The sequence below is a fragment of the Gallus gallus genome, chromosome 7 (assembly GCF_016699485.2).
Source record: "Gallus gallus isolate bGalGal1 chromosome 7, bGalGal1.mat.broiler.GRCg7b, whole genome shotgun sequence".
In the NCBI taxonomy this organism is placed as follows: Eukaryota; Metazoa; Chordata; class Aves; order Galliformes; family Phasianidae; genus Gallus; species Gallus gallus.
The window spans coordinates 18,154,005-18,173,393 of NC_052538.1; the positions used below are offsets into that span (position 1 = coordinate 18,154,005).

General features: G+C 35.9%; 1 protein-coding gene across 8 annotated transcripts in view; it reads right to left on the minus strand.

The window, feature by feature from the left end:
* Positions 1 to 19,389, minus strand: part of UBR3 (ubiquitin protein ligase E3 component n-recognin 3 (putative)) — a 96,047-nt gene that overhangs the window by 55,298 nt on the left and 21,360 nt on the right. For 7 of the 8 annotated variants that reach the window (XM_015289672.4, XM_015289671.4, XM_015289668.4 and 4 more), the window contains 13 exons: positions 17,150 to 17,280; positions 12,010 to 12,238; positions 11,129 to 11,308; positions 10,316 to 10,449; positions 8,317 to 8,403; positions 7,649 to 7,714; positions 7,470 to 7,559; positions 6,622 to 6,750; positions 6,489 to 6,541; positions 5,725 to 5,858; positions 5,464 to 5,549; positions 4,088 to 4,229; positions 1,356 to 1,452 (listed from right to left, as the gene is read on the minus strand). In XM_015289672.4, the coding sequence (XP_015145158.2) occupies positions 1,356 to 1,452; positions 4,088 to 4,229; positions 5,464 to 5,549; positions 5,725 to 5,858; positions 6,489 to 6,541; positions 6,622 to 6,750; positions 7,470 to 7,559; positions 7,649 to 7,714; positions 8,317 to 8,403; positions 10,316 to 10,449; positions 11,129 to 11,308; positions 12,010 to 12,238; positions 17,150 to 17,280 (1,558 nt within the window). Of the gene's footprint in view, positions 1 to 1,355; positions 1,453 to 4,087; positions 4,230 to 5,463; positions 5,550 to 5,724; positions 5,859 to 6,488; positions 6,542 to 6,621; positions 6,751 to 7,469; positions 7,560 to 7,648; positions 7,715 to 8,316; positions 8,404 to 10,315; positions 10,450 to 11,128; positions 11,309 to 12,009; positions 12,239 to 14,591; positions 15,108 to 15,994; positions 16,512 to 17,149; positions 17,281 to 19,389 lie in introns of those variants that run through there. The other variant, XM_040704163.2, reaches the window with a different exon arrangement.

The window sequence follows — 19,389 nt, forward strand, 5'->3', positions numbered from 1 at the left end:
AAGAGATGGAGAAATTTTCATGTCACCAAATCCACGTTAGTCAGACATCAAACAGAAAATTCACATCTGTACAACTGCTTTACAGGAAGCAATAGGAAACACTAGACAGAATTTTTTTACTTTGTAAACATGATTGTGCTGGTAGAGCCATTTACAGCTTAAGCATTAAGTTCAATTTGAAGATATCTTTCTCTTACAGTACAAGTTTATGATGAGCCTTTGACTTAAGACAGTAAGCAAAAGGGCAGAGGATTATTTTACTTTTTAATAATGTTTTGAACTTGATTTTTACTCTCAAGGAATGAAATAAAAGAGAACCAAATTAAGTTAGGTGAAGTAAAATCTCCAAGAATAAGATTTTACTAGATGGCACATAAGGGACAGAATAAGGATCAACTTTTGTTGCATCTTAGAGCTTAGAAGGGTGGCCCTGAGTGGCTTTTCCCATATTTAAATCAGAATTTACTGCATTTTTCCATGGTTTCTGTCATGGGTGAACACATACCAAGAAATGCATTACCTTCAACATCATTTCAAAAGACAAAACATCATAAAAATCACCAGATGGTTGAGGTTGGCAGGCCATCTTGTCCTACACCCCTTCTCAAGCTGGGATGTCGAAAGCAGATCCCGAGGAGGATCTCCAAGGAGGAGACTCCACAGGCTCTCTGGGCAACCTGTGTCAGTGGCTCCATGTACAATACAAAAGTGCTTCCTGATGTCCACACAGAGTCTTTTTGTTTCAGTTAGTGCCACTGCCTCTTGTCCTGGCACCACTGGAAAGAGCCTGTCTCATTCTCCTTTCAGTTATATGTACGTGTGTGTATATAATTTTTTTTTTCCTGTTATACGTACATATACGTGTGTGTGCGCATGCATATAAAATCAGATCCCCCATTGAATTCCCTCTTCCCCAGGCTTAACAGGCCCAGTTCTCTCAGTCTCTTCACACAGGGGAAGAAAAATAAAATAAAACTAAAAAGTAATATTAATGCTTCACTTACCTACATTCAAATAACATAAAAAAGCTCCTTTCTTTAAGCGATATGACTTATTTTGAATTCTAATTTTTAGTTAAATATTAGATCTGTAATGACATCAGTGATTTGTCACTTGAAATGCATTCAATATTTATGGAAGAGTAACAGATTAAGCTATCCAGAACCTTGATACTGTGTAAATTTATCCAGGACCCTTACACTGTGTAAATTTATGAGCTATTTACTGAAAGACAAATGTGGAGCCTGAAAACACTGATAATACCGTTAACATTTCCAGAGAGCAAAAACAAAAAAACAAATTCTGTTGTGCAATAAACAGCAAGATATTACATTTCTAAAACTGATTCAACTTACAAGGCCGTGTATCTGTCCATTGCAGACTGTACATCTCTACGGTAAACTGTCCGAAGTATTACCATTACAGGGTCAAATTCCTTATCCCAAACTTCAGCTGTTGTTTAAAAGAAGTCACGTTACAATTTTCTTTACAGACATTACAACTTATTCCAGAGTTTCTTCTTAATTAGCTTTATATCATTTCCCATTATATATAATCATTTCTGCAGCACAGTACATCATCTTTTTCTAATTCATACTAATAATACTTACTACTTTCTATATTAATAATTATTACTACTTATCCAGGCATCGCAATTTCACCAAAAATATTTATTAGGGTTTCAAAGCAGAAAATAACCCGTTTGTTAAGGGTATAGGCCTTCTCTATTAAGTAGCTTTATTTTAGTGTCTTCTACCTTTGTTTTTGGTGTTTTTTTTTTTTTTTTTTAAATGTAATACTTTACTACAGTGGGGAAGAATTATACATTCCTGCTTAAAAAACACAGGTGAAACACGCAAATAGGACTTGAAAATTTAAGTAAATACATGTACTTCATTCTAAGTATATTTAGGCAATCCCAAAATATCTTATCTGTACATTCCTGTATGAATCTTTCCTGCTCTTTTTAATTTCTGAGCACATCTAAGAAAAAGTTATAATCATTTTTCCTTTGGTACTTGATAAGTACGTATACTCTTGTAAATAGGAAGCAAAGACTGCAAAGCAGTTAGCCAGCAGGTGATATCTAAGTATTTAGTGCAAAAAGCCAAATGACTGTAACTTTACAATTTTCTGTTCAGTCTTGACAGTGGCCAACTTCCTTCTCAAATTCTGTGATCAATCATTTAGAAACATGCCTTTATAACGCATACGTGTGTTATTTTGGCATTAAGTCTTAACTATCCCCATTTCATTTTGTAGCTTTAAAGTAAAATCCTGTGTGGCTTCTCCCCCCCCCCCCATCAAAAAATCCATCAAAACCAAAACTAAAGTTTCCAATGTAAAGGCAAGTGAAGATGTTCCACTTTATACATTGTTTTGAAGTTCCTGTGACAGCAAAATGGATTTAAAAGTCAACGTAAGAAAGAATACAAGGGAAAAAACAACAATAGAAGTTTAGCTCCACCAGCAGGCATAACACAACATATGCATTTACAACATACTTCAAAGGCAAAAGAAGGCAACTTCATCCCACTGCTGAGATTAACTTCCCACAGCTGGGAAGACAAGCGATCTGTACTGCTGTTAACCTCTACTAATGTTCATGTTTCTGCAGACATCCTCACACGCTACTGAGGGGGAACACTTGGCATAGCTTTTACTCTGTGTGAAAGATGATCGAACAATGAATAGCCTTCTTCCCAAGTTTTTTTTTTTTCCCCCCCTCCTGGGTAGAGAGTCTACTATCACAGCCTACAATGCAGCCCAAACTTGCTTTTTTTTTTTTTTTTCCTTCTAAATCAGCAGTTACTGAAAACATCGAGCTTCTGCAGATCACCAAGTAGATTGTTCCCCCCCCCCTAATTACAGGGAAACAAGACATTAGGTGGGAGCAATCTCAACATAATTTGATTTTAAATTGACAAACTGTAAGCCCCAATTAATAACAGCACCCAAAATATCACTATTTGTTTTGAGAACATGTAGAGATACAAAATTTATAAACATTTAGACAGTTGTACTCAAAACCACCCCAGCTTTTATCCTTGCAGGAACTCTAACAGGTTTTTATTGCTTTAAAAAAAAAAAAAGTAGGGGGAGGATTCTGCACAGAAATAAAATTGACTTAAGAATAGCATCTCTAGCAGTGATTATTGAAAAGAAAAAAACTTCATACAACACTTCACTGGTTGTTAGCTTGTATTAAATTAATGGCTACACTGACTCAGCCTCTTCCGCACCCCTTCCCCCAAAAAACAAAAGGTTTCCAAGTGTCAGACTCAAACACCCCACAGCACAGAGCTAATCCACCTCTAGCTTTGCTTTGAGCTGAAGCACAACGAGCACACAGAGCATTTCAGATTCTTAGGAAGCTTATCTGCTCAGTGACAGGAAACAGTAATGGAACACTGTGTTCTAAATTCTTCCTGTCCTTTGATATACCAACACTGTGTTGAATCCAAATTAGATGGCAAGCTGGTCAGGGGAAGAAGTCTCATTTTTGCATTGTATGGATTATAGAATTACAGAACAATATTCTGTAATTGGTCTAGCTTGAACTTTGTTCTAGATTCTCACTATTGACTGGGAAAAAATGTTGTAAACTATCAGGATACTTAAAGCAATATTAAAAAGAACTTTGTACCATTGTATTTTTAATTATTAAAGTGTGAGCAAATTTGGAGACCTTATCTTGAAACTGACATTTGTGTAAACAGTCCTAAATTCTAAGGAAGAAATCTGACTTATGTCCAGTAATCACATATATGATTAAGTATGCAGATCATTGAAATATAAATAACATACCTATTCAGTTCTCCACTTTTCCTGTGCTATCTAAAGATACCTGGTTAATATTAGAAGCTGACTTTTACTTATAACAAAACATACAGCTAAAACCCATTAACAGTCCTTAGAAATGTTAGTAATTACAAGCAATAGATAATAATGAAAGAGAAAAACAGCATTTTGTTGTGGTTTTTTTTTTTTCCTGTTGTTAGTTTAAAACAAGAAGAAAACAAAACCCCTCTGGATAAACATCTCACTACTGAATTTATGCTAAGAGGACACTGATTGATTACTGTACCTTTAGGTGTATACATTCCTTGTTGCATGGAACCTCCCGGTTCAAAAACAGGAGCTTTAAAATCAGCAACTGCTGACAGGACCGATTCAAAGCTTAAGCTTCCTGGAATAATACCACTTTTAGGATTGGGATTTTCTGGAATGTAATGTTTGTGTTAAGAAAAGCAAAGGTAAATTTAATTGTAGGACATAGCATTTTACTTCCATATTGACTCATTCCAAAGGCTACGTATGAGCAATGCTCTGTGCTTACCACAAGAGGTCTGTATACTCCAGCTGCTATAGAACAATAACAATTACTGAATGAACCAAGGTTTCCAGGCTAGGAGATGACTTTTCAAGTGAAACCAATTGCTGCATCTGCATACTTACTCAAAAGCAAAGCATTAAATAAGAACTGATACCTATGGGGTATACAAATATGTTTTTGTGTTTGCAACCATTTATGGATGCGAGTGAATAGCTTGGGATCCACGAATGTACCAAAACAAATCTCTATCTTGGACTGACAACTTTTCCTTTTGGTAGCAATACTTTATCACTTTATTGACAATTTCTCGAATCACAGGCAGTGTGTTTAAAATAAGGGAACTTCTGCTTAGTGAGAAGTGACTGCTCAAAATAATCACTTGTTTTACATACTTTAGTGAATCACTTAAAAATAATTAAGAATGTGAATTTGAAAAGTTAGGAACATTCCATAAGTTGAATGGAAAGAATTCAAATGGAAACTGGGTTTAAAAATATAATGAGCAAAGATGAAAGAGAATCTATATATGATAGACAAATAAATTGTTACGGAACTGTTTTGGGACATGAATGTTATCACTGTGCAGGAAGATCTAGAATTTGCTATCAGCTAAGTCAGATACTTTCCCCCAGAACAGAGACATTTCACTCTAATTTCAAAGCAGCATTCAGAATTACTATTACTTGCATTTTAAGCTCCCGATACCTAAAGCAAAAGCCTATACAACATGAGCGGCCTCTTTTTACACTGGCATATAGTTAGCTATAATCAAAGGCTAAGTAGTAGATAAAAGTGACACTGACTACACTTTCTAGAATATTATTGGAAAACAGACTTTTCACCTCATACTTGACTTCTGTAGTATTAAAACAACAATGTAAATCAATACAGCCATTCAACATTTAAGTGTTGAAAATTGTTTAAAGCTATCAAGTCTTGCTTATTTTTTAAGAAAGACAAAAGATGCATCAAATGCTTTTGCTGACAATATGTATATGCAAACACATCTTTATACAATTTGTTACAGTTATGTAAGCTGAAACCTTGTTAAAGCTCCAAAATCCCACTATTCTCCCAGTACCTGTCATTTTCATTCCCTGATATTAGCTAATACTTTCCAAGGATATAAGGTCCAACAAGGAACTGTGTGTCCTGTCATTCATACAGAGTTGGGCTACCATCTCTGCTCTAAGGATCTCATCATCTGTCATTCCTAGAACAACAAAATAAAAAAAGCCATTAAAACAGCATAACACATGAAACCAAGTGTTCAACACTGTACATTATTTGGCTAAGCAGCTTTATCACAGCGACTAAAGGTTGGGAGACTTCAACAGCAAACAGCTACGTTACTTACATACAAATATCCATAGAGCAGAGGTTCTTACCTAAATGCAAACGAAGACTTAACAGAAGGACCAGAAATGTTAAAGCTCCTTCCAACATGGATCTTTCATGCTCTGAATCAAGAACTGTATTTTGATGCTGTGATGCCATTGTTAGTAGATCTACCACCTTGAATCTACACAGCAAAGAGCAAAGTCAGAAACATCATTCTTCAATATTAAACGCTAACGTTAAATGCACAATTAACTCAGGACACCATTCAAACAGCTTTAAAATAATACGAAATAAAATGTACGTAATGCAGGAATATAAAACCCTCTTACATGTGTAAAGTCCTATAGTGATATTTACTCCACAGGAAAACGCTTTATGTTTACCAGGAACTTAGAGCTAGTAACAAACCCTCATTTTATTCTACATCCAGGAAAGTGGGCATCCTTTCTGTGACTCCTACTATTGCAGTGTTATTTGTCTACTTTGAGTTAGCATAACCTGAAAGCTTGCATATGAACACATAAAAGAAAAAAAATAACCACACATCACCAGCAAAAAAACCCTCACACCCTGAAGACATTCCAAAATAAAATACCTGCAGTTTCATTACTCCACTGTAAATCAAAAGCCAACCATGTAAAAAGATCAAAGACGTGAGGTAACTCTTTCGCCAGGTGCCTTACATAAGTATTAGCTTTGGCTAGGCAAAGTTGTTCCACAACATCTGATACGTATCTTTTCTCTCACATAACATAAGTTAGTCAAAAGTTAATAAAATATTCAACACGAGCCTTTTGTTTTTCTATCCTACCTTTCAAAAACTGATGAAATAAAATAATCTGGGTCAAGCCTAGAGGCACAGACCTGTGGAAAGAGAACAAATTCATTTTATTCAGTAGTTTATTTTCAGACACTGGCTTATCTTTTCAGAAAACTTAACTTACTTGCAGTAGGTAAATGTCAGGATCAATCATTGAATTGCAGAAATGAGACTGCACATAAGTCATGGCCTGTCCTTTAATTTGCAGGCCATTTCTAACCCACATGTTGCTGTGAATTTCAGAAAGGCTTGCCTGTTCGAGGAAAATAAAATAAAAAATTACAAACAAGACTTGACAGCTATTGAATTCAACTCTAGCAGATCATCAGGAATGATTACAAGTCTATGAAACATACTCTTTTACTGAAGAGCATCCATTTCATACAACTCAATTGATCAAAGGCAAAGCAGTGATTTATTTAAATCTTGAGAAGTACTGCAAACTTAAAGTAATCAATGTTTAAAATATGTTAGGTATAAAAGCAATGATTATAAATACTGCTTACTGCTATTTACATAAAAATACAACTTTATAAATAAAAATATTTGTGAAACTGCATCTACTTTTGAATTCATTCTCAATTTAAAATTTTGAATTTTCAGATTGTTGTTTCTTTTTTCAACTTGTACTCCATTAGTAATTACTTCATGAAGAAACTTCTGCATTCAAATCTGGCCATCCTGCTATTCTTTTTGAAAGTGCTATAGTGACTATTATTATCATACTTACCCAAGTTGTATTGCTAACTAAGAAACCAATGACACATTTGATTATGGAAACAGGAGGGGAAAAAAAATCATCCTAACTATTAAATATATTCTATTAATTATACTATTCTGATATTCTACAAATCATATTCTTCCTTGTAAAATACTTCTATGTATATTCAAATTACTGGAGCTAAAACAATCAGACAAGTTTTTATTGTGCATTTCTGCCTCTGCATCAAACACAGAAGTCTGGGTACATACCTGGATCTGAAGTGGATGAATCATTAGTTTCATCAGCATCTCCTGATCTGGCAAGATAGTATCCAGATCTAGTTCTTGGCACTTGACAGCCTAGAAACAGAAGCAAGTACATATTGTACCAAACAATCACACTCAACACAGAATTTCCATCTTCTGTGCAACTGAAAACACATGCTTACCTTACTTAAAAACATGGCAAAGTAACGGTGCAGTGGCAAATGAAAAGTAACCTGGTTAGGAGCTGGCTAAAAATAAAAAGAGATATTTTAGTATAATATATATTAAACAAACGAACAAAAAAAAACCCACATCTACAATACCTTTTTCACAACCACTAAGAACAGTTATCTTGCATGTCCTAATTAAAGGGACTTACTTTCCACCAACCTCATATTGCTTCATGAAGATTCAGAAACGTATTAATTTCTGAGGATTCAGAAATATCCCTTATTCAGTCTCCTGTAGTTAATCTCTTATATCCCAGTAGATAATGACACTCAGAACTGATTGAAAGAATATCCCTAAGATAGCAAAGCTGCATCCCCATTACCTTATCACAGGAGGACTTCTGTCTTGCCACTCTTCATTCAGTGGAACAGAAGTACAGCAAGGGCCCTGCTTTTTTAGATTATTAAGTCTGCACCAGCATATTTAAATCATTAAGTCTCTAGAAATACAGGATCCTATCACATCACACTGCAGCTATTAACTACAAAACTCAGTTCAGCAAAGCAACTCTTTTTCAATCAATACGAAGAATAACAGTTTGGTTCAGACACAGAAGTACATTACCTTACAACTTTAACCAGGCTTTCATAGCATTTCATTTAAATCCATTGATACATACCTCATCTACGAAATTGATAGCATCAAACCAGTCCTGAAGTGCTTCAAGGCAATATCTAACAACATTCCGTGTGTATTCTTGTGTTTCCTGCAGGAAGAGAAACCACAGTACTACAGGACTCTGAACAGTGCAGAGGCCACTGTTTTCCCAATATGAATAAAGGATTATTTCAAGAGGTGCGTGACCTCATCATATGAAAAATTGGTAAGCATTAGGATAGTTTCATTCTTGCTCTAGATAGCAAATATTTTAAAGGTGAGAACTGAGGCACTTTCAGAATGATCAGCTGCTCTTAGTGCTCACTGTTTTTTTAATTTATCCATTTAATTTTACATAAAAGTGTGTCAACATTAGAAAAGTGTCTTCACATGCAATCTAAAGGAATTCCTGTATCCTGTAAGTTATACCTATTGAAAGATCTTTCATTTCATGTACATTGTACTAGCAAACTGTAGTGACAAAAAGACTACACAGATTTTAAAAATAAAAAGTCTTATCATGATTGTGTAATAAAATGTAACTGTATAATAATGCCCTAATACTAAAATATTTCTCAATTAAACCATGTACTTCGATACTAGAACTGTATGTTACCCTCCAGTGACAAAGAACTGATATGCAGGCATGGCAGGAGGGAGGAGGTAAAGCAAACCACTCTCCCAGCAACGGAACCTACAAACCCCTCATTTCTTAGGGTATTTTCCTTTAATCTGCCCTTCCCCCTAAATATGGACTCACACTCTTAGGTAACAAAACACACTTTTCATGCAAAAGCCAAGAGTGCTTCAGCCAGGCAGAAGCTGTGCAAGTGTTGACTTGCTCAGTCACCTCTTCTCATCAGAGAATGCATCAGCCATGTTCCTATCCTGCTACTCCACCCTCTATGGTGACAAAGCTCAGCAAGCTTTCCTTCAGGCATGAGACACAAGCTAAGATCTCTTCCCACCATTAGGTTTCACTACACACACACAATAATTGAACTGTAAGACTTCTAGTTCTCTCACAGATTTACTGAGAGCTACCAAAGGTTTCAGACATGGGAGGTGAAAACATCTGACACGCAGTCAGACAGGACAAGAAATTGTACAGGCTTTAATCTAAAAGCAGATCCTCCTGTCCCTATGGTAAAAATAAAGAAATACTTTCAAAAGAAAAAAAAAAAGTAATTCAAAAGATATACTAACATTCATAATATATCATCATTTACATCATGGGAAGGTTTTTGCAACTGCCTGATTAAAACTGCTTAAAAAAATGCACAGAAAGCTCATGCACATTTTTGCAAAATACTATTCAATTCAGATATACTGTCTCATGTACTTTATTACACATCCTAAATGCTTACCTTTGAAATAAGCTTATCATTAAATAAAAAAAAATAGACCATAAGACCACCATTTCCCCCCGCACACACACACACACATTATGTATTCCTATAAGCTGATGGACTTTTTTTAACTACATTTGTATATAAGTACAAAATACAAATTTGTATTTTGTACATCTATTTGTATGTAAGTCTAGCAAATAGTAAATACCACCCCGATGTCATTACCTAAAACTTTTTTACCTCGTGTTATTAGTAAAACAACACAAAAACATAATTATTCCACTATCCATCATAATGAACTGTCTATATGAGTACACAGTCTACATTATAATCCCATTAGGGATGACTTATTTATCTCCTTTCTCGCTGAACAAGGACAAAATGTCTCAGACATCTAAGAAGTTCGTCATCAAATGAGAAGTTACCCCATATGTATGATCAGTTCACATCCCAGACCTGGAATCACAGTTCTGGAGACGACTCATTAGGTACAAGCAGGAGTTCTACATACATTGTACAGAGTATGCAAATTGATCATTGAGTTATACATTTGGTAGGCAAAGACAGAGAAGAGAGACTATACAAATATAAAACAGACCTTTCAGATTTTAGAACTCTGAAATAAGTCATGAATAAAAGTATGAATTAGTCCAGAAATGTTAGTCTCACCCTAACTTTGCAGTGTGACAGAAGACCCCACATTGGCTGGGCACAGGCTTCCAACTCAGCAGCAAAGGCAGCGTAGTAGGTCTGTGATTCAAACTCCACATGCTCATTTAATTCTCGTTTGTTTAAATTCATACCTTCAAAGATTTAAGCAGAGTTATAAAATGAAGTACCTAACTAGGGCTAAGTGGAATGCAATATTTGTAGTGTAATGCAAAGAAGTTTGAACATAAATAGATCAACAAAGAACAAAGTCTCTAGATAGGGCTCTGCAACCCTTGCCTTTAAGACAACATTAACACGGACAGTAGCCCTTCTACTTTGGACCTCAGTAACTCAATCAGAACTTTTGGACAAAAACACCTGGGTCTCTTTCTAGGCATAACATTTATCAAATTCTAAAAATTCCTGATGTTATTTTATATACACACACAAGTTTCTTCATAGCAATGTGCAGAAAGAAGATCCAAGTTTATTTACTCAATATTTAACTTCCAAACTACATCAGTAAGATGCTTCTGGCACAAGCCATAATTTACAATACCTACAATCTAAGAATCATGACACCGTGAATCTCTCTCAGTTATGATGCAATTACTCTAACCAGTTCACACAAGATAAATATCAATTAGATCTTTTTCTGACCTAATTGTGTTCTCCAGAACATATTGTTGCCTTCTAGAAACACATAGTTTGAGAAATATTGAGGGAAATATTTACATACAGCAGTATGAAGATTTTGCTACCGTGAATATTAAGCTGTTCTAACATCCTTGTATTAACACTGACTTTAAGTATTAATACTAAAGCACTTACCTTGAAAGAACGATACAAAATTCATCCATGTTACCAAAAGACCATGATCTTCCAAAAACTTCTTTGCCACACTTTGGTGTGAAAGTATGTTTATAAAATCACTAACGAGGGGCCAGTATGTATTATTCTTCAGTAGTGCTTCACCACAATTCACCACAACATGTAAACTATTTTCTTCATCTAGATTAAAAAAAAAAAAAAAAGGACTCAGAAAGAGGAAATAATAACTATTTTCTAAGTTGATGTTTTAAAATAAAGTTACAAAATAATACAAAAATAGCAACTTGTATTTATTGTACTCCGGCACTCTGAAGTGCCATTTGAACTGTAGCTGCACCAAAACTTCTAATATTCACAGATTCTCACGCCACTGAATTGAAGGTAACTTGTTTGCTTGGGAGCATTTAACATAGTTCAAAGCCTTCCTGAAATCACAAGGTCTGGCCAAGCAAAGAAACTTGATCTCCAGCATCCCTGGCTTTTGTCGTAAGATCCACGCAACAAGGTGTGCAAATTCTTCTTTCCTCTGTGCTCACTTGTCAGTAGCCATTTGACAGAAACCCTGTGTTGTTCTCCTCAAGAAAAGTGTGGCAAATTTAATTTCATAAGAAAGCTTTCCTACTAGTGCCAAAACAAAGCAAACCTGGCAGTTCATGGCCTAGTGGATGTAGTGGTGGTGCTCAAGTGACACACAATAACAGACGTGCACATCAAATTCAGATTTTTCAAATGCAGCCTTTTATGAATACTGCCAAGATGCACAAAAAGACCAAACAATACAATTTCTCTTGCGAACTTCTGAAACATTTGAATTTGATATAGTTCCCATTAATCAAGCTACCCTACAGCACGCAAACACAAATTCCGTGATCAAAACCTACCTTGCAATTCACTTTTAATAAGGCAACTTTCCATCATATATAACAGAACTGTGACCATAATATCCAGCAGCTGACATTCTTCCGTTACTTGGCGTGCTAGTTCTTCATTGCTGAACAACTGAACACTGATATGCACAATTCTGTTAGACATCGTGTCTGACTCATGGCTTTTCTTCAGTGTTTTCATAATAAAAGCATAATGCTGAACAAAAGTTTTGGTAAAAGCAACCTGCAAATCATTAAGAAATTTGACGTTAACAAGCACCACAAATTATTGTTTTCTTTCTTCCATTTTTCCTTTACAGAACCACGATCAGTACATCCTTGGAGCATCAAATTGCCATGACAAATCAAAACTGATGGTCCTGTGTCTAGTTTCTAGAAATAGTTCACATGAAAATGCCTATTTATAGGAAGGAATACCTTACATGTCCAACTTTACCACATAACTTCAAAATTAAATCATCTTATTCTATACATTCTTCAGTGAGGAAAAAGAATGAAATCCATGAACACAGAAATGTTGGAACACAGAATGTAAGGTCACAACATGCATGTGAGAACAGTCATGTTAGAACATTAATCAATTTTTTTTTCCACAACCTAAAACTGGGTGCGATGTCCCAGAATGATACCCCACAAACAATGAAACCAGTGGCAGCTAATAAAACAGCTGTAACTTGAACACTTGAGATCATCTGTCTATTGAGTAACATCCTGATTCATCTGTCAAGGATGATGTTTCAACAGTGAATTTCACCTACTAATCATAGTATCCTATTTCTTTTTAATAAATCTTTAGCACTCTCTCTTAAATAATTGTGTAATGAGAAGCAAAGCTCGTTAATGACACAACTGTTTTTTTCTAAAATCAGGCCAGTATTTAAGTATATTGATAAATATGAGTCTTAGTACACCTTGTTACTCTTCAGTTGATTGTAAACCAACTTTATGCACTGCACATACACTTGGGCAATCTGCCAACTTTGAAATCACTTCTCATTCAGTACTTTAAGTTCTGAATTAACACCATCTGCACTTGCTTTGCTTTATAGGAAAAGAAAATACAAGCCGCAGAGTGATGAAAATTTTCAGCTCAAAGCCCAAAACTCCATGTCTGTTCCTTCTTGGTACGAATCTTTCATAAGCATAGAAGAAGGACTCTAAAACCACTCTATGTCAGGTGTGCTTTCACTAGACTGTACACAAATCACTAATCTTACCTGCCTCAAACTTTATACTCCCATATTTCTACTATAGCACTACCACGTTATTGTCATTTAGAGGACATTCCCAAAAATACCACTACAATGTAACACACTGTTGTGAGGCACAAAGACAGCTTCTTCCAGCAAATATCCTGAAAACTAAAGATCAAGTTGCTGATGCAAAAATAAATATGCAACCAAACAAACTAGGGTGAGTATGTCACTGCAGGAAACATTACTACACAGCTTAACTTGTCCTGCTTTAACTAGTCCAAAACAATGGTAACCTGTATAGAAATAGAAAACATCTTCTATGCACAGCATCCAGCACAATGGTGATTATTTGCAGCCAATACATTCTAACATATTCATATACTATCTAACTTGCTCATAGTTACTACAGTAGCATTCTGCATTCCAGGCTCAAACAACCTACTATACAAATTGCTTTAAAATGAAGTTTGATACAACTGAAATCATTAGCAATGACATCTATAACAAACACTACTGATGTTAAGCCTCAGACACAACTGACACATTTGGTATCTTAAGTTAGTACATTAATGCTAGTAGCATTATTTTAATAAGATACTTAATAGTACACTGCAGCAACACTAAAACAACATGCAATTTAGCAAACAATTTCACAGTCCTCATTTTCAGCCTGCTACTTTTTCACACTGTATCAAGTTTGAATAGTATTCTAAGTCTCTGTCCTATAGGAATTATGTTTTTCCTGAAATAACAGAGCTTTGTAAAGCAAGTTAGTTGCAAGTACGTGGTCCTCTTCAACAGTCAATTTCCAGATTTATTTAAATGAGCACACATCAGTGCTTTCTGCGCCTCACATGTACGATAATAAATTTCTGAAAGTAGAGTCATCACCTCCATAGTGTAATGACAGAGATTCCATAAGACACTTAAAGAAAAGGCTTAAGCTTTACGCATACATTCGTTTGTAACTTGAACAAACACAGCCCTTTCCAATTTTGAGAGAAGAAACAAACTCAGTTTCAGAAGTTAAAATGCTGAAATACAGTGGTTAACTTATATTAGAATAGCTTATATTAGAATTAGAACAGTCCTTATATTAGAATAGCTACACAGTGAGTTTAATCAGTCCAATCAACTCAGTGTCCTGTCTTTGGGGCTAACACTGTATAAACTACAAGAAAAAAACAGAATGGCACAAAAATGAAAATATGACATAAGACGTTTTTTCAAGTACTCAGTTTCCAAACATTTGCAAGAAGTGGCTTCCTAAAACAGACACATTTTCTGTACATTTAATTACCTTCACTGACTCTGTATGATCTTGCACAGCCCCTGAATTTCTAGCCTATGTTAAAAAAGGAGTTACTTTTTTCATCTCACCTTTCCTCTTGGTTGCCACTCAACAATTTCACATTTTTTGGATCCTAACATAAAAGCCCTGGTTCAGTCAGAGAGAACTTTCACCTCCCATGCTGCCAGGTGAAAGTTGCACTAAAGTTTAGATTCCAATAGACAAACTATTCTACAGAATTTGTACATTTGAACAGTGCATTTGGGAATCGGTGAAGTCCTATTACTCTAACTACCTCAACCTTGAGGAGGTAGATGTCTGAAGACGCAATGAACTTCTAATAAACATCTTTGTTGATTCATTTCATTTCACCACTTTGGTTATTCCAAATCACAGTAGAGCACTGCTCTTGGATGAACTTTACTACTCCAGACTCCTGCTTAGAGCCAACCACTGCTTTGCTTTCTCCTTGGTTACATGAAGGTCAGTTCCTGTAATTTCTTGGAAGCTCCAGTAAGTTTCTCTGCTGTTCTCCTTTTCTTCACTTGCAAGTCTTCTCATTTTCAAATGTCAAAGTGCCAGAAGAGATGCCTCAGGCATAAGTGCTGTAAAGAAAAGATCATAAAGCTAGTTAACAGTATTTCAGCCTATCATTTTCAACATCTCTTCCCAATACTCAAACCCTAGAAAAAATACTTGTTCTCCTGTTTTAAAAAAATCTGTGCAAACAGATTTCTGGAGGTTCACTGACTCCTGTGTAGGCTATGGTGGAGTTAGTCAGCTGTACTACGTTTATGCTGGAGATGAGAGACTTCAGCAAATTCCACACATGCACAGACACTGCCAGCTCTGTGCCCACCTGTCTGGCTAGTGAGCTCAATTTATCAGAAAACCAACTTCGCAGAAGAATTCTGGTGGTTTAACGAGCTCAGGAAGAATCACAAGAGCAACAGCAAAAAAAATTAAGATGACAGTACACTGGTATAGATGAAATAGGAGAAAGTCACAGAAAGCTGAGAGATCATTCTAGAACGTTTATGTCCCTACAGGTACTTCCTGCTCTGAGTTTGCTTACTGTTGAAAAATCCCATTCAGACAATCACAACAATTAAAAAAAAAAGATTCTAAAAGATTTCAAATACCTAGGAGCTGTGCTAATACTAAGCCTGTACATAGGAGCTGAGTTAAGCGCTGTTTAATCAAACAATTAACTTGCTAAAAAGAACAAAAGCAATGCTTAAGTAATTCTTTAGTTTGAACATACAATACAGTGGCTGAAAGACAGACTGCTTACAGATAAATGGTGGCAGTCAGCAGAGGAAGCAAATATACCAAAATCTACATTCTCAGCACACAGTGAAAGAACATTATGACGACAATGAAGACATTCACTGAAGACTAAGGCTTCTTGCCAATGAAAAATGATCCTAAGCTCATTAAAAACTGTGGTTACTACATGGTGCAGTATGAAGGTAAACATAGCAACACTTACCAGATTCCCGTGTTTGCTGCTAGTGCTCGGGTGTTCTCACAGGCAAGTGTTAAGCTGGCAAATGGTCAGGAGAACTGAATGTCCACGAGTCTCCAAATATGAAGAAGAACAAGCTTTATGGTAAGAGATGATCAGTTGAGAAGTCCTCATGTCTTCTTTTGTGTTAGCTGAATCCAAGACCAAGATGAATCTAAGCTGGTATCCCAAATCAAAATACTGTCTTGACATGGACGAAGTATAGATGAAGATTCATGTATTATCCTTTCCTTTTTTTGCAAGTTATCTTCATATCCTTTGCTCCAATGCGGCAAGGTTTTAAGGAGCATGAATGAAGGACAGCCCCATTATAAAGGGGCATATCTGAAGAAATCTGCACACTCAGAATTAAGGATTTCTTGATCCTTGCCTCCCGTCAGGAATTGAAAAGATCCAAAACTTTAGCATGGCTCAAAGATATGACACGATCAGAGCAAAATGTTAAGCCTGACTGCTATGTATATTAGGTCTTGGAACATGTAGAGCAAACAACCAAACCTGGCTGCACACCAAGATTTAAAACAGGAAGATGACATCCAGTCTCCATGACTCCAAGCCAGGAGGTACTTGGTATGGACAACTGCAAAGCTCTGTAAGGAAACAGCTGGAAGGCTGCCAAAGCTGCACAGGGCATAGCTGCAGCAAGAACACTCACACCATGAAGGCCTAGATGGAGAAATTACTGTCTACTACATCAGTTTCAACAGGAACAATAATTTAACAGACATGCTACATTGCAGGATTGTTTAGCTTTGATCCACATTTCTGACCAATGCAAATCCACTTTACAGAGTAAAATAAAATTAAAAATCCAACATGTGCAAACATGAACTAACAGCCAGATGAGAGGAGAAAAACAACAAAGAGCAAAACATACAAAACGTGAGAACAAAATTAATACTGCTGTTCCAGAAGTTATCAACCTCATTTTGTCCACTTCTCTCTTCAAATACTACGTGCTCCAGACTAAGAAAATAACCATAACCAAGTAAATGACCTGCACTGTTTGACTGCTTATTATTCAGATATAAAGGTATACGGTCTTTTGTAAGGCATAATACATACTAAATATGAGAATTAGAAAAAGATGCTTCAGTGTGAATGACACAAGACAAGTACCTTATAATCCTGATCTGGCAGCATGTTGAGTAAGAAAGTCACCATCTTCTGTGGAAATTCATATTTTATTGTCCAAAACAATAATTCTTCTAGAAAACATTTATGCTTCAAAACATCCATGATAGACTGATCTGCATAAAAGGTTGGAGGAGGGGATGTGTAACAATTACATTACAATTTTTAATCAATAACAACTATAATGCAGCTGCAATGACATAGAGCTAACAAAATTTAAGAAAATCTTAGTGTACTCTACATGTTTTCAAAAACACTGAGGAAAAACAAAAATGGCCAATACAACACAGCACAGACTACACAAGAATAAAAAGATCCTCCCAGAGAAGTCAGCGAAGTTTTCAGTACAATTCTGCCAGAGTCCAGTCTTCATTGATTGCACTGAATTGTATCACCTTACTGCAATAGCTCCACACATTCTAGTGAATCTTAGCAATTTACACAGCCTCTTAATTGAAGGTTAACGTATAGCAGTGCTTTGCTGAATTGAAAACAGCAAAGCACCACTTATGTTTAACTGTTTTACCCCATAAGAACACTTTTGTTCCATTTGCAAAGCACTAAAACTTAACAGAAACAACAGTGTATTAGCTATTCCTATTTTTAAAGCAACATACGTACTTAGTTTTCAAGAGTTACACATATTTCAAGTCAGTGATGGATCTCCTTCCCCAAAGCTATTATTTTGTTTGTTTTCATAAAGCCACCATAATGTCCTGATCAGGTAATGAGAGAGTGTAATAGACAAGTCTCATACATCCCCAGTGAACCCCTGGCTGCTCACTCTGTCATCTCATTCATGCTGACACTCACTTGTACATCCCTGGGGAGTACCTATAAAGAAATCAAATAACCTTTCCAGTTTGTCAGTCAAGTTTTCAAGGAGATTAGCTTTATGAAACAGTTCACTGCAACACTGCACAAACACTGACCTCTGCTAGAACTGTTCATAAAGTTATGGCTTGATAACAGCATTAACTAATTTTATTTAAAAGGAATGCTAAAATGCAAAGTCTCTTTACCATCATTTTTCCAGAAGTACAACAGGTATCGTTCACTCCCGTAACATACACAGACTACAGAAAATGGTAATATTGCTTCTTTATAATTAGAAACCAACTTGGGGACAAACCCGTTGCACGTAGAATGCCATACTACAGATGGGACTGTATGAAGTGCTTCCATCAGCACAGATCCAGAAGCGCTGAATCAGGACATATTGTAGCCTTGGAGACTCACCACTTCAGTAAGGTATGTATGACAGCTTCAGGAACTGCACTGAATGGCTTTGTGCCTACTAGAGAAGCAGGGATCCTCCTTTACCGTTACCAAAGGTCAAAGTTCCACTGTCAAGTGATTAATCAGTCCAAAAAATATCTCAGGAATTGTGAAAGATCGTAAGAAATAATGAATGTTTTAAGTTTTAGGGACTCTAGCAAGTCACACAAAGAAGAGAATATTTCACTCAGTATATTTTGCAAGTGCTGAAGTAAAAAATTACCTTCATAAGTTCATGAAAGACGTTTTAATTTTCACAAAATATTTTGTAGAGTGTCACACATCACCTACTGCAGCAAATACATGATGGATCATTTACATTTTCCTCCCCGTGTCTTGTTAAGAAATTATGTATGTGAATTTACTGCCCATGAAAGCTTGGAAGCCACACAGACTGAAGTCCTCCATCCAGACATCACGTGTTTAGGCACACTGCAAGTGCCCTAGTGAAAACACCAGGCATGAACACAAGTAACACAACACCTTATCTGTTACAGATGTGCAGTTCCCCTGACAGCACGTATTAACTATTTTATACAGTGGTTTCAGTCAGTTTCCACTTATACCTGCTACAGAATTTAAGTAGGCAGTATGCTCTTACCCAACTTGGAAAATTTGTTAATAACACTTGAAGTAACGTTTCCATGCTTGAGAAAAGCACCACATGATTAAATTTCTCCCAACAAACTAAAAGAAAAAAAAATGCCTGTGGGTTCAAAATTGTCCAAAGTATTATGTATTTCAAATGGGTGCAAGTTTTAAAACAGAGTAACAATAAAAACATCTCTCAATACTCAGTTGCACGCCTGTACCAGCAACGTCTCAGTATAAAAACACTAGCATTTTTAAAGAAACCAAAGAACCACAGCCTGTTTCAAAACACCTTCCTGGAATATGAGGCTTAGTGTTCTATGATATCCCCAGCCTATAAACAACTCCAATATGAA